The sequence below is a fragment of the Ictidomys tridecemlineatus genome, chromosome 11 (genome assembly GCF_052094955.1).
Source record: "Ictidomys tridecemlineatus isolate mIctTri1 chromosome 11, mIctTri1.hap1, whole genome shotgun sequence".
Taxonomy (NCBI): Eukaryota; Metazoa; Chordata; class Mammalia; order Rodentia; family Sciuridae; genus Ictidomys; species Ictidomys tridecemlineatus.
Genome location: NC_135487.1, coordinates 119,530,242 through 119,544,530, shown reverse-complemented (window position 1 = coordinate 119,544,530; position 14,289 = coordinate 119,530,242). Strand labels below are relative to the sequence as shown.

General features: G+C 49.9%; 1 protein-coding gene across 4 annotated transcripts; it reads left to right on the top strand.

Moving 5' to 3' along the window:
- The first annotated feature begins 3,439 nt into the window (after nucleotides 1-3,439).
- Pea15 (proliferation and apoptosis adaptor protein 15) lies at nucleotides 3,440-13,953 on the top strand. 4 transcript variants are annotated; one of them, XM_005339370.3, is made up of 5 exons: nucleotides 3,440-3,597; nucleotides 6,536-6,628; nucleotides 10,118-10,291; nucleotides 11,629-11,784; nucleotides 11,926-13,953. In XM_005339370.3, the coding sequence occupies exons 3-5, from the start codon at nucleotides 10,120-10,122 to the stop codon at nucleotides 11,988-11,990; spliced, it is 393 nt and encodes a 130-aa protein (XP_005339427.1). In that variant the 5' UTR covers nucleotides 3,440-3,597; nucleotides 6,536-6,628; nucleotides 10,118-10,119; the 3' UTR covers nucleotides 11,991-13,953. The 4 variants fall into 4 exon arrangements, with proteins under 4 accessions (XP_005339427.1, XP_040143205.1, XP_005339428.1 ...); XM_040287271.2 differs by having other exon boundaries at nucleotides 11,891-13,953; XM_005339371.3 differs by having other exon boundaries at nucleotides 3,441-3,597; nucleotides 6,515-6,628.
- Nucleotides 13,954-14,289: the final 336 nt, after the last annotated feature.

Genomic DNA, 14,289 nt, shown 5'->3' with positions numbered 1-14,289 from the left:
GCAAGTGTTGAAGTCTCACCCCTGCGGCAGGATGGGAGATTGAGGTGTGGGTGCCTTGGGAGGAATGATGGGAGGGGTTGGGGCTCCCTCCAGGCAGTTATCCCAGAGAAACTTGGATTATTTATCAGCTTCGAGTCAACAAGCCTTTTCTGAACACATGGTGTTTGTCCAGGGCTGTTGTTGGGCTCTGGGAGAACAGAGAGTGCCAGGCCTGTCCCTACTCTAGAGCTGATTAGCCTCCCCAAGAAGTAAGACAAGCACACTAAACAATTGGGAAAAAAACACAAAGCAATATGTAATTAAGCAATTATGTGCTGCTTGATAGCGCCCTCCCTGCAGCTCTTATTTGAACATCAAGACTGAACCCTGATTATTCTTCTTCCATAAGGCCTTCCTAAGCTTGCCCCCCCCCTGCAGTCCCCTATCTGCACTTTTCCTGTGGCACTTTTTTTTCTTTTTTGGCTATACTAGGGATTGTATCCAAGCTTAATCCCCAGCCCTTTCTATTTTTCTGAGACAGGATCTTTCTAAATTGCTGAGGCTGACCTTGAAATTGCAATCTTCCTGCTTCAGCCTCCCAAACTGCTGAGATTACAGGCCTGTGTCAATGAGCCTGGCTCACAAAGCACTTCCTATATATCTCCATTCTAGTAATCAACACGTGGTATTATAGTTCTTCACTACAGTTCTGTATTCCCCACTAAACTATGAGCGCTATGAGGACAAACCCAGGCTTTTTCTTTATTTCCACAAGGCCTGTACATAAAAAGTTTTCCGTAACATTTGTTAAAAGAAGAAAAATTAGCCAGGTGTAGTAGTGCATGTTGTAATCCCAGCGGCTGGGGAGGCTGAGGCAGGAGGATCACAAGTTCAAAGCCAGCCTCAGCAAAAGTGAGGTGCTAAGCAATTCAGTGAGATCCTGTTTCCAAATAAAATACAAAATAGGGCTGGGATGTGACTCAGTGGCCCCTGAGTTCAGTACCTGATATTACCCCTCCCCCACCAAAAAAAGAAGAAACATTAAGAAAAAGACTCAGGACTTGATGACTTCCTAAAGGAAGCAAGCCTTTTCTAAGCATTAAATTGAAGAATGGGACTTGGTTGGAAGCAAGGGAGTTGGAAAGTGGACATTTAAGTCAATGGATACATCACAAACATTGGCAGGCCAATGTTTTGGCAGGCCACTATAATTCCTACAACTTGGGAGGCTGAAGCTGGAGGATCACAAGCTTGAGGCTAGCCTCAGCAATTTAGCAAGTTCCTGTCTCAACAATAAAAAGGACTGGGGGATATAGCTTAGTAGTTAAGTACCCCTGGGTTCAGCTCCCAGTACAAAAACAAAACAAACAAACAAAAAATACTGGCAGGAAGTATTTGTAATATGGGAGCATGGAGATCACAGAGATAAGAGGAGAAATTCAAGGCCTTGAAGCTGGTAAGATTAAGGGCTGATTGCAGAGATGTTTTAACTTAATCCTGTGAGATGGGGAGGAAGGGCAAAAATTCACCTGGTAGAAATGGAGAGGGGGATGGACATGGGGAGGCAGGGATGATGAGGATTCTAGAGGCAAGGAGCCCAACTCATAGTCAGAGGCTGTTAATATCAGAAGGAAGTTGAGAGAACCCAGAACCCATGGTGGTCATGGGAATGGAGAAGAGACATTGACTTTTGTACAATGGGGATACCCTAGACCTGGGCCTTTCAAGAGTTCTTTGCAGGAAGGACCCACAGACTCTCCAGGATAGGTCCAGGCTGGATGGGCACAAAGCAGTTGGGAGCAGGGAGGACCAAACTGCTGAACTATCCATATATAACAAATTATAGTTTACATGGAGCAAGTGTAAAGTTATTGCTGGTATACCGAGGATTGTTAAGTATGGAAAACTGGGACTTGGGGTTAATTTTCCAGTTTTCACTCTCCACAGACGAATCTAGGAAGTGTTCCTAGAGAAGCAGCAGAGTTTAGAGAATAGAAACCATTTATCCATCCAATACCCATTTAACAAATATTTAATAAGCAGTACAGGCACTAGTTTTGTATTAGAAAAATGTTATTAAGCTTACTGTTTAGCATAGATCAGTGGAAGACCCCAGACTAAATTATAGTTCCTATTTCTTTAAACACCCATTTTAAATAGTCAATCTCTAGAGACTTGCATTTCTGAATCTCAGAAGGACCCTGTAAATCAGCCACTGGCATCCCCTTCTTACTGGTGAGAATATTGAGGCTTAGGGGCATACTTTGTCTTAGGAAAGAGTTGAGCAAGCTTGAAACCCAAGTCCCTGTGCCTTGTTGCCTGTCTTATTTCACTCAGATACTGCATGTCTGTGGGTAAATCATGCAGTTTCCTTGAATCACAAAGATGGATTTAAGAAAATAGGTTTTGGCCCTGCAACAAGGAGCAAATGAGATACATATACAAAGGCAAATTATGAGGATGAGTTACTCTCAAAGGGGGCAATGCTGAGGATAAAAGAGCAAAGAAAAAGTCTGTAAAGCCCCAAGTGGCAGGAACCTGAGCTGAGGAGCAATGTAGACCTAAGAAAGTAGGGGCTCATCTGAGGCTTCTGGAAGTGTAACCGATTCCCTCAAGTTGGAATTGAGGCAAGATAAGTGTTCCATGAGGTGGTACAGACCCTGCCAGAGTTGAGGTGACCCTTCTGCTGGGGATGGGGAGAAACAGATGCTTCCCCAATTCTCCCTTCCCTCTTTTCAGTCTGGCTGAGAATCCGGGGGAGGAAAGTCCCTGAGGTGGAGGGGAAGTGAGAGCTACCATTCTGGGCCCCCAGCAGAGGGGCAGAGCTAGGAGACAGAGCTAAGTGTGGCTTCGGGAGCTGTCTATATTTGCATGGTGAGGTCACTGCTGCTCTTTTTCTCCCCCGAAAATAAAATTACATCATGGTAGGGGAGGAGGAAGAGTGGGGTGTATTTGAGAAAGGTGAGAGTGACACAAGAGGGCCGTCTGGCTTCACCCTAAAGAGACAGTCTATGGTTTCAGGTCAAGTAAAGGAGGTCATGTTGCTTCTTGCCGGGGACCCTCTGCCTCCACTTCCAGGGTGAATAAGTGGGGTCATTTACTACCAGTCCCCTGATCCATAAAGCTAGGAGAGCGGTTTTTCCAAATACCAAAGCAAATAGCTTAAGAGCAGGCATTGGTCAAATCCCTAAACCCTGATTTACTAAGTCCTCTCAGGGGTCCCAGTCGTGGTCACCCAGAAATCGGAAGAGGAGGAAGGTGTCCCGTTGGGAAGGAATTCAATCTGGACGTTGTTTCACAGTTGAGGGGGGAGGGCGGCATCCCTCCGCCCAATTCTGTCCCTCTCCCTCGGAGCCTTCCAGAACCCCAGCCCCTCGGCCCCGCGTCCCCTCCCCCGCCGCTCCCCGCCCCCCGTCCCTCCCCGGCTCTGACATCACCGGCCAGCCGGGTGGGGTGAGGCGGCGCTGGGCTCGGGCTCGGGCTCCGCGGGCGGAAGAGGCGGCGGCGGCGGCAGAAGCGGCGGCGGCGGCGGCGGGAGCCGAGGAGGAGGCTCCGGACGCTGCTCGGGAACCGGGGACCTGGGAGTGCCCGCGCCCTGAGCTCTCAGCTCCGGAGGCGGTGAGAGGGGCAGAGGGGGCATGTCGCGGGAAGGGGACAGATTTGGGGTCTGGATTTGGAGGAAGGACACCTGGGATGCCGGGGGACACATAGGGGAGCGCCGGGACCCCGACTGGTCCTTTCGTTGTCAGGCCCGGTGGGCTCGGGCTCTGCGTGCGTCCGGAGGGAGCGCCGCGCTCGGGCCGGAGGCGGCGTGGTTGCGGCCGCCCCTTCCACGCCGATCGGCAGTTTGGGAGTCCGGCCGGGGCCTGGGATTAGGATGCAGCCTGCTTCCCGCCCAGCCGGCTCGGCCGGCCGCTCCCGCCCTCCCCGCTCTGGCTCCCGACTCGCCTCCGCTGGCCCTCCGCTGGCCGTCTCCGGCTCAGCCTGCCACCATGTGCCCTCACCCCAGCCCACTTGCACCTGGGAGAGAGGTGGGGCCGTGCTTAAGGAGGAAGGAGCTGGGGATGTAGGGGAATGGTGCATCTAACTAAACCCCTAATTAATTCCATATAATTGGTGTCAAAACTGACAGGGACACAAGCACACCTCTGAGAAACAACCAGCACTCACAGTGACACACACCCATGTGACTCTTACACATACTGGCTCGCACACACCAAATCACAACCTTCCCGGTGCTACACATCCAACCACCCACCACAACCCACTGCCTCCCAAGTGGAGTCTCCTGGACTATGGGGCTTCAAGACATCAGTTTAACAGGACAGCAGAGGAATGGACAGAAGGGGCCACTGTCCCCAAGACCATCCTGGTTTTCTGGGCAGCTTTAAAATCCTGGTCTCCTTTAGAACAAGGAGACAGGACATAGAAGACTAATGAGTCAGTGCTCTTAGCCGGGTAATATGGGTTCTGGTGGCCTGTCTAGCTGGGTCCAGTTAGAACTTAGGGCACTGGGAGTGGCTAGTTTCTGGACATCAGAGTGGCCAAGGAATGGAGGAGGGAGTGGAAGAAAGGGAGAGGAAGAAAAAGAATGAGTATGAGTCAGCCAAGGATGGAGCGCAAGTCAGAGGGAGACAGAATGAGAGGAATGTGTGTGAGAAGGAGACAGACGTGGAGAAAGGGACAGAGCCAGAGAGGGTCAGAGATATAGTCAGGGAACCATGGAAGGGAGAAAGTGAGAGAGAAATGGTCAGAGGATGCAAAAGAGTGCTGGAGAGTGGACTAAAGAGAAATTAGGGAGCATGAATTGGGCGTGGTGGCACACATCTGTAATCACAGCAACTGGGGAGGCTGAGGCAGGGAGACCACCAGTTGGAAGCCATCCTGGGCAACTTAGCAAGAGCCTGTCTCAAAAGAGAACAAAACAAAACAAAACAAAAAACTGGAGATGAAGCTCAGTGGAAGAGTGCCCTTGGGTTCTAGCCCCAGTATATTAAAAAAAAAAAAAAAAGCCAGAAAAAATTAGGGAGGATGAAAGCAGGGAATTAGGAAGCACAGGCTGAATTTGTGTATCTTGTTTCTTGGGTTGTGTGTGTGGCCCCCAGGCTGTCAGAGCGATTAGCGTTAATTGCTCTTCCCTTTGCGGTTAAACACTCCATTGGGGAAATTGCCAAGGATGCCCTAGGCTGCCAGCTTTTCTGGGTGCCTACTTCCTCCTCATTTCTGTGACACCTGTGCCCATCATGTGCACATATGTTGTCATGCATGAAGAGGGTTACAGAGTCATACAGTGGGTCACTGTCACATAGATCCTCACCTACAATGTCAAGAAGGACAGACCCTCCAGACAGTGGGCAGCCAACCACTGCATCTTCAGGCCTCTCCCCTCAAATATTGTATCAGGGAGTCTCATATTGTATCCCCTTCCTCATAATTGTTCTGAGTATTCAGATGGGGACACTGAGTTACAGAACCCTGGAGCTCACCCCTTCCTAAATAGTTGCTGAGAGTATTCAATTGGGGGATACCGAGTCACTGGCCCTTGAAGTTCATGGCTACTATTAGATGGGATGGGTGAACAGGCAAAGCTAGCAGGGATGAATGTCTATTGAAAGGGAAGGAGGAAAAGACATCAAAAGATTAGGGAGAGAGGAAATAGAGATGGGAGAGAGACAGAAATAGGAGCAGGAGTGCCCAGTCAGATCTTGGGTCTGGTTCTTGTATTAGACTAAGGGCTGAAGGCTTTGTCTCCATCCCCATACCCAGAGGTTTTGCTTCTTGGCCTGAACATTTTAGGGTCCAGGTGTCCTGCCTCCCCTTACTCCAGAGTGACCCTGAAACCTCAGAATCCTCTTTTTCCTTTGGTACATGACTGAAGATGATCCTCCCACCCCTTCCCCCTAAAGAAAACTGGATAGAAATTTGGGGAGGAAGCCAAGTATGATATTAAAGGAAATAAACTTAGGACTGCTTGAATTTGGTTCCCAGATATAATTTAAAATAGGACAGCTAGAACCACACTCTCTCCCTTCCCACCCGCTACCTCTTCTCCATTACTTCCTCCAACTTCAGGTAACAAGACCTACAGACTTGATTGCCTAGGAGTCCCCTCCTTCCCATTATAGGTTCTTGCAGCTGTGCAGGATGACCCCTCCCCCCAGCCTGAGGCAGCTGCAGCAGATGTGGAAGAGGGAGGGCACTCCTAGCTCCTAATCCTTGGCTTCTCTTGAGATTCTTAAAAATTTACTGAGCTAGGCGAGCCAGGCTTGGTGGTCATGCCTATAATCCCAGAGACTCCAGAGAATTGCAACTTACAGAGGCCCTAAGCAACGTAGGATGAACCTGTCTCAAAAAAAAAAAAAAAAAAAAAAGAGCTGGGGTTATGATCAGGGGTTAAGTGCCATGGGTTCAATCTCTGGTACTTAAAAAAAAAAAAAAAATTACTGGAACCAAATTCTAGGGAGAGGGGATACTCTACCATGAATTATTAGCAAAATGCACAGAAATTCTTTTGGTGCTGCCACTTCCTTCATAGGTGGTTGTCCCATTTTGCCAGGCTTCTCAAAGCAGACCCAGGGCCTGCCTCCTCCTCCCCCAGTGCCTACGGAAGGAGCACCACCTGCCACCATCCCAACTCCTGCCCTAAAAGGTCAGTATATAACAATGCTTACCTCCTGCCTCTTTCTGTTTCTCAGCATCATCTTTGTCAGTTGGTTCTACCTTTGTCAGGGCTCCACCTGGAGCTAGTTTAGGAGAGGGAGGAAGGAAGGAAGGTATGAGGAAGCGGTGAGCAGCACACAGAATGAGCTGGGAGGGAAGGGGACCGACTTCCTGGCAGCCTCAGCTCCGGTTCCCAGTTCCTGCGCTGGTATCCTGTCCTCAGAATGGCCTCCGCCCAGGCTGCCTGGTGTTCCCTGGGCAGCCCTCTACACTGCTCCAGAGATCAGAAGGATTTTTCAGAGCAAGGAGGACAGAAAACTTCTCCGTGGGCCCTAAGTAGTTCTAAATCTCTGATGAGGAAAGAGTCAACCGAGGATGAAGGAGCCAGGCTCTGCCAAGTCCCACCACTGCCAGACCGGCCAGGGACAATAGTTGATCAGTGAGTCTTGAGATTCCATCTTCCCACCGCCCCCAAATACCTCCCCCCAATCTATTCTGCCCTTGCCTCTGCTGCCACACCTAGGCACGGGCAAATGGGATCTAGAAAGGCAGGTAACCATGGCCTTTCTTTACTCCCTTAGGGGGCCCTGTTCTTATCCTGTTGTCCCTTACTGCCCACTCTTCACTCTCCTTCCGTCCAGTGGTATCATTGTCCTGATGATTCGGGGGGCAGGGGCAGAACCGAGGTTGCTGTGCTAACGGCTGAGCTGAGGCTGCAGCCTTGTGGACTCTGAGCTCCATCCCCCCACTTTCCCCTAGGATTCCTCATTCGCAGCCTCAGTCTCTCCCTTTCCCGGCTCCTGCTCTCTTCCTCCGTTCTGTAGGCTCCCCTCACCCTCTGGATGGGAGCCTGTGGTTATGTACTTTCTTACACACACTCAGCTGGTTCAGACACATACAAACACACATCCCACACACACTCACAGCCAGTTACGAGAACATCCAAACACACCCACTGCCTCCTCCACACACCTGTACACACACCCAGGGATCAGCATTCACACATACATAGAATCTGGCACATGCACGTCACCCCCTTAGCCACTTTACATTCCCACCCCCATTCCTCTTAGGGGCCTTGTATCTGTTTCACTCTTCGAAAGCTCCTACCCACTGCCCCCAGCCTTGTGGGTGGGGGTGTCACACACACTAATCCTGTTTCACCCACCTCCTTATAGATCTGTGTTTTAGATTGAGCCCTAAGTCTCAATTCTTCCCGAGATATTCTCTCTCTCTCTCTCTCTCTCTCTCTCACACACACACACACACACACACACACACACACACACACACACACACACGTGCGCGCGCGCACACACATTCCTCCCACAGGATCTACCATATTTACAAACTCTTCTTCCATGTGAAACCAAGCCTGTTTTGACCCTAATGCTACCCCCTTTCCTAACTGAAGCTGAGGGTTTGGTGGCAGGGTCTCACCCACTGGGGCAAGTTCTGGTCTCTTTCTCATGCTGCGCTTTCCCAACCAGCATGCCCCATCCCCCAGTCCCTATCCTTATCTCTAGACCCCCTTCCCATCATAACCCTCCCATCTACACCCTTTTCTGCCCTGGGATTATCAGTGGAGGCGGGGCTGGGCTCCAGAGCCTGCTGCTGTGACCTAGATTTCAAGGCTGGGATGGTTCCTGGTGCTGACAGTCGGAGAGCATTGTTCCTGGTCCAGCTTGGCAGGGCCACCGCTGGGCCCTTCTGTCTGGTTGCACCTGGGTGTGCAAGTGAGAGTGTCTATGAGTGACTGTTTCTTGTGGGGGTCGTGCTGGCCCTGCTGTCTGGCTCATTGTCTGTTTGTGTCACCGTGCCTGCCACCAAGGGAGGCTTGTAATTCTGGTCCAAGAAGTGGGCTGGGTGTGGGGATTTCTAGGTCCACACCTCTTATTGTGTGATGGCCATGCCTCTCTGCCTCAGTTCCCCTACAATAGAGCCTAGAAGTAAGGAAAATAGGAGTGTATCAGTCAGCCTTAACTCTTTGAACTGCCAAATTCCCAGCCCAATGTTGGGGTGCTTCATGGGCATCCTTGGTCAGGGACAAGGTCATCTAGCTTTTTGCTACCCTTTGTTCTAGCCACAGAGGGTTATGACATGCTTTCTTTTTCCTTGATACTGTGGATTGAACCCAGGGATGCTTTACCACTGAGCCACATTCCCAGTCCTTTTTGATACAGGCTTTCCCTAAATTGCCCAGGCTAGCCTCAAACTTGCAATATTCCTGCCTCAGCCTCTTGAGTTGCTGGGATTATGGGTGTGTGCCACTGCACCAAGCTATGATTTCTTTTTTTTTTTTTTTTGCTTTACCCTTCTGATTTTAAGAGATATACTCATTGTAGGAAATAAGTGCCTGTTTTGAGCTCACTACTAGTGTTTCACATTTTATCAAATCCAGCAAGTTCATTCTAAGGTTCATCCTTCTTTCTTCCTGTCTTAGCTACAGTTCCTATTTTAGGGGAGGGAGGCCTTGAATATTCTTCACCTTCTTACCTAAGGATCATGAATGAAGACCTAGATGATATGTGGCCTTGCCCAGCACCCTGTGGGAGGCCATGCTAAAGGCAGTGCCAGCAGGATGTTGATGCAGGAAGGGGTGGCAGCCCCCTTCCTGCCAGACTCTCCCGAAGCTGCATCTTGGTGCCCTTCCCCCCACCACCCAGCAAGCCTGGGAACTGGGCAGGGGGCCAGAGCCAGCCGCTTGGTATTCTTGGGCGCGGGGGCTGCAAGCACAGCACAAAGGCTGGGAGACAAGGCTGAGTGGGGGCCCCTGTAATGATGAAGGGAGAAAATGGGCAAAGTGGGGATAGCCCATTGCTTCCCCTTACCCGAGGCCCTGATGGCTTAATATGAGGCTATGCATGGAGGGGCCAGGGAACCATCAGACCAAGCAACTAGGCATCCTTCCAAAGTGAGTCATTAGTGGGGTGGTGGGCAGTTGAAGTGAGGACCCTTTTGCTTCTGGGGAAGAATGGAAGCTAACATTTCAACCACACCCCCCCCCCCAGCTCTTTTACAGTTTCTTCTTCCACAGCAAGCCTCTCCCTGTTGTTGTTTTGAGGTTTTTTTTTTTTTCTTGACGGGGGGAGGGGTTGGAAGTGGGTGGGGCATTTCTGGGGGGGACTCTGAAACAGCGGGTGAGAAAGTCGGGAGCAGGTTGCCATGGTAACCGCCTCCTCAGTCAGGGGAGCTGTTGCCAGGGTTACTGTTAGAGGGGGAAAAAGAAGAAAAAGACAGTGGAGGGGGGAAGTATGACTTATCACTCTAGGCTCCAGCACTGCTCCTATCTTAAGTGTTTTCCTGTCTGTCCCCAATGCTTCCCCTAGGTCTTCATTTTCTTCCTCTGGCTCTGCCCACCCGTGTTCTAGACACATGCCTGGCAGGGCAGTGAGGGGGTGTGGATAGTCCCAGTATGTGAATCAGACTCAGTACACCAAGTCCAGACTCCTTTCCCTTTGTTACCTCCCCACCCCAGTCATGGCCGAATACGGGACCCTCCTCCAGGACCTGACTAACAACATCACCCTTGAAGATCTGGAACAGCTGAAGTCAGCCTGCAAGGAGGACATCCCCAGTGAGAAGAGCGAGGAGATCACCACAGGCAGTGCCTGGTTTAGCTTCCTGGAGAGCCACAACAAGCTGGACAAAGGTGCGGGACGGGGCTCGGTCCACTTGGCAGAGAGATGAGCACAGAGCTACCACACATGTGTGTACCTCTCGACAAGGCAGGCGAGAGAACGGAAGGGGCAGGAGGCGTTGGACAGTTTTCATTGTGCCCCTTGGCAGTAAATACATTATTCAGATACTCCTGTGCTATTATTACATATATAGAGAACATCAAAGCAATTTAAAAGTGGCAGCATTTAAAATAAAACAAGTTCTAACTTTCTTTTATCTGCTTTTAGAGACTCCTGCTCTAGAGGGACTGGGGATTGTAATTGGAGTGATCCTATGCAGCTGGGGGCTTTCAGGAGGACTTGGGAGTTTAAGATGGCCTTGAAAGGAAAGTGGGAATCCAGAGGGCCTGGTAGGCAGAGGGACAGACACAGAGGTGGGGGTTTCTGGTGTGTAGTCCTGCTGAGATTGACTGGGACATTCTATATATTTAGAAGTAGCTGTGAAGGAATGAAGGTAAGTCAAAACTCTGTTGTGGAGGGCCTTGAGTGATAGACATTTGAGAGAAAGTGAGGTGAGTGACCTCAGAGCTCTTCAGAAATATTATTCGGACTGAATTAAATGTGGGAGCAGGGAGGGGAGCTGAAGGACATACTATGGTTAGGAGCCAGAGGTCTGAGGTCATCTGTAATATCTTGGAGTTGGCTGAAAACCAAGGTGATCATTCTTTTGGTTATGTCCACATCTTTCATTTAGAGTGACTTTTCTTACTAGGCCCAGAACTTCTCTTGGATCTCACCATTCCTACCCATGTGTGCTATTGGGAAATTCTTCTTGATGGTTGGATGCAAGTAGAAAAAGGTTAGGGAGGGTCAGGTATTTGGAAGACAGATTTTCTGTTGTCCTTTCCCTAACCCTGCCAGGGACTTGCTACCTAATCCAAAGCCCTCTTTTTTTTTAGTGGTGGTACTGGGTTTTGAATCCAAGGGCGCTCTACCACTGAGCTACATCCCCAGCCCTTTTTCTTTCTTGTGTTGATAGGATCTAAGTTGCCCAGAGTGGTCTCAAATTTACCATCTCATCTGCCTCTGCTTCCTGCGTTACTGGGATTACATGTGCCACCATGCCTGGCTCAAAGCCCTCATTCTAATTCTACAACCTAGAAACTTCACTGACCACTCCCTGCCCTTCCCGGAAACAGTCTTGTACCACTGTGTGGGTGCTTTAGCTTTCTTTTCCTGGCTTAGTAGCCCAGCCCGTCTCCCAGTGTGGCCCTCTGAGAGCCAATGTTGTAGTAGTTTCAGAACACTGTCAAAGAGGCAAGGGGACTGCTACTGTCCAGCTCTGACCTAGTCTCCTGCCTTCCTCCAGACAACCTCTCCTATATTGAACACATTTTTGAGATCTCCCGCCGTCCAGACCTACTCACTATGGTGGTTGACTACAGAACTCGTGTGCTGAAGATCTCTGAAGAGGATGAGCTGGACACCAAGCTAACCCGCATTCCCAGCGCCAAGAAATACAAAGGTAAGAGTTCATGTCTTTGGCATACCCCTTCCGTTATCCCTGGAATAAGTGCATTTGGGGAGCGTGCATGTTGGTACTCAGTGGGTTTATCTGGCACCTCCCACAGCTTTCATCCCTGGACACATCCCTTTTTGCCCCTAGACATTATTCGGCAGCCCTCTGAGGAAGAGATCATCAAACTGGCTCCCCCACCGAAGAAGGCCTGAGCAAGGGGGAGGAAGAGGAGGAAGGTTGTACCTTCATCAGATCACTCCCTTCCCCAGCCTCCAAGGGAGGGGGCAAGGGCAGCACTCCCATGCACCCACTTACTAACCTGGTCCTAACTCCCTTACTGTGCGCGTGTGTGTGCGTGTGCGCACGCTCTGGCTGTCTGTCTATATGTCTAGCTCATCTAGTTCCTCCTCCTTGTGAGGGGGTGGGGGTCAGGATGGGGGGCTTAGTTTCCCCACTCTAAGGGGGAGGTGGGGGCTATTTCTATGCAAATAGAAATTGGCACATTCCTACTTCCCTTTCTTCCACTTTTCCTGGCCACATCTTTAAAATGTGGAAGCAGAAAAGACCTGCATTTTCCTACATTGAGGAGCTGAGAAGGTGAGGTATGGGAATGGTGGGTAGATCTAAGGAAAAGCAGGGAAGGAAAGGAGGGAGGACGAAGAGGCCAGTCTCCACCTGAAAGGGGCAAAGAAAAGCTGGAGTTCAGTGTTTGTATCCTGATGCTGGACTAGCTAATAAGTTCCATTTCCTGCTGTTCCTCAGGCTGGAGAGCCTAGGTACCAGCAGGTCCCTTTTTATGCTCCTCTCATGGGCAAAGATGGGTATAAACCAGGGATCTAATGGAAGAAGACCACTGTATCCTTTCCTGGTCCCTAAGAGCAAATCCTATGGAGCAGCCAGCATTCAGTGTCCACCCCCACCCCCCACCTTTTTGCTCTGGAAAGACTAGGCTGGGAACATGCACCACTGAGCCTGAAATGGGGACATAGAGGGATGGGCCCCTTTATCACTCCTTTATTCCTATTTAGACTGTTGCACACACTGACCCCAAACTTAGGTTGAGAAATGAGATCCTTAGGTTTTAATCTCAACCTGCCCCCGCTATAGGGTCCCAATGTGGATATTGCAGGCAACTCCCCTCTCTCTACTCAGTCTAGAACACCCCAAGCCAGAAAGAAGTGTTTTCCTTTGTACTGATCCCCATGCCAATTCATTCTTTGGAGGGGACTTGGTAACCCTTCTCACTGACACCCCGGCCCCCTTGGGCTTGTGGACGCCTCCTAGCCAAATAACTAGAGTACAGTGAGTGACCCCACCCTCTTGCCTGTCCCAACATGCCCTTCCCCACTCTGACCGTGCTAACTGTGTGTACATATATATTCTACATATATGTATATTAAACCCGCACTGCCATGTCTGCCCTTTTTTGTGGTGTCTAGCATTAACTTATTGTCTAGGCCAGAGTGGGGGTGGCAAGGGAGTGCCACAGTGACGGGAGTGGCAGAGGCAAATTGCTACATATTCCAAACAGAAAAGCTTTTTATATTAAAAAAAAAAAGCAAACCAAAAAAAAAAAAAGATTCACATGCAAACAGACTATTTAGAGAAAGTTGGAAGTTAGCAGCTTTTAGGATGTGGGAGCAAAACTTCAGTGGGAGCAGCGGGCTGGCTGTTGGAAGAGGGAAGAAGCCAGACTGGTCAGAGTGCCCCTCGACTCCTAGCTGAGCCCAGTCTGTGTCCCCCCTCTGGCTACTGTTGCAGACACCTGCCTTAACATACACACCTCGAGTACTCCACGGTTTTGCCTTAAAGGACCTTCCCAACTCTCCCCAGCCCTGTCTGGCTTCTCCCTTAGGGAGAGATACTTGTAGAACTGGAATTAGGGAAATGAGCATGAACTGTCCTTTTATTTGGAATGTTATGTGAGGGAGAGTGAGAGGGAGGGAGAAAATGAGAATTAATAAAGAGCTTTCCTTATGGAATAAAAAGGAAAAGAAAAGACGGGTTATTTCGGCAGAGTCTAGTAGTTTCTCTGTAAGGCAAAATAATCTAAAAAGACTAACTTGCCCTCCCACCCTTGTCCTGCTGTAAGGCTGCCCCTATCTTGTGCTCCTCCATCTGCAGTGTGCACGGCCTTGTTCTAACCCTGGAATAAAGGTGACTGATTGTACTGTACTGGATTCCAGAATTTCTGAGTGACCAGGATTTTGGAGCCTCTGTATGACTGGGAAGGAAGAGGGAGCAATATTTATCCCTACATCCTTTATTGTAGCCTGGTATAGGGACCCAGAAAACACCCCAAATAGGATCCTCCCCTCCTCATCCCCATCTGCAAAGGACCACTGAGCTAAATGGGGCCCATTTCATTTAAATCATCTCCAACTGGAACCTGAGCAAGAGAACTAGGATATTCCAGACTGGGCTTCCTAAAATCTTAACATGTACAGAGGAAGTGGGCAAGACTAAGCACCTACAATGGAAGGAACAAAAGCAGTCTATAATGAATGAATG

Excerpts from the sequence above, each read along its gene's own strand:
- Pea15 (XM_005339370.3), top strand. The coding sequence starts at position 10,120 with ATGGCCGAATACGGGACCCTCCTCCAGGACCTGACTAACAACATCACC. Across the intron at positions 10,292-11,628 it reads CCACAACAAGCTGGACAAAG|ACAACCTCTCCTATATTGAA; the intron begins GTGCGGGACGGG and ends GCCTTCCTCCAG. Across the intron at positions 11,785-11,925 it reads CAGCGCCAAGAAATACAAAG|ACATTATTCGGCAGCCCTCT; the intron begins GTAAGAGTTCAT and ends TTTTGCCCCTAG.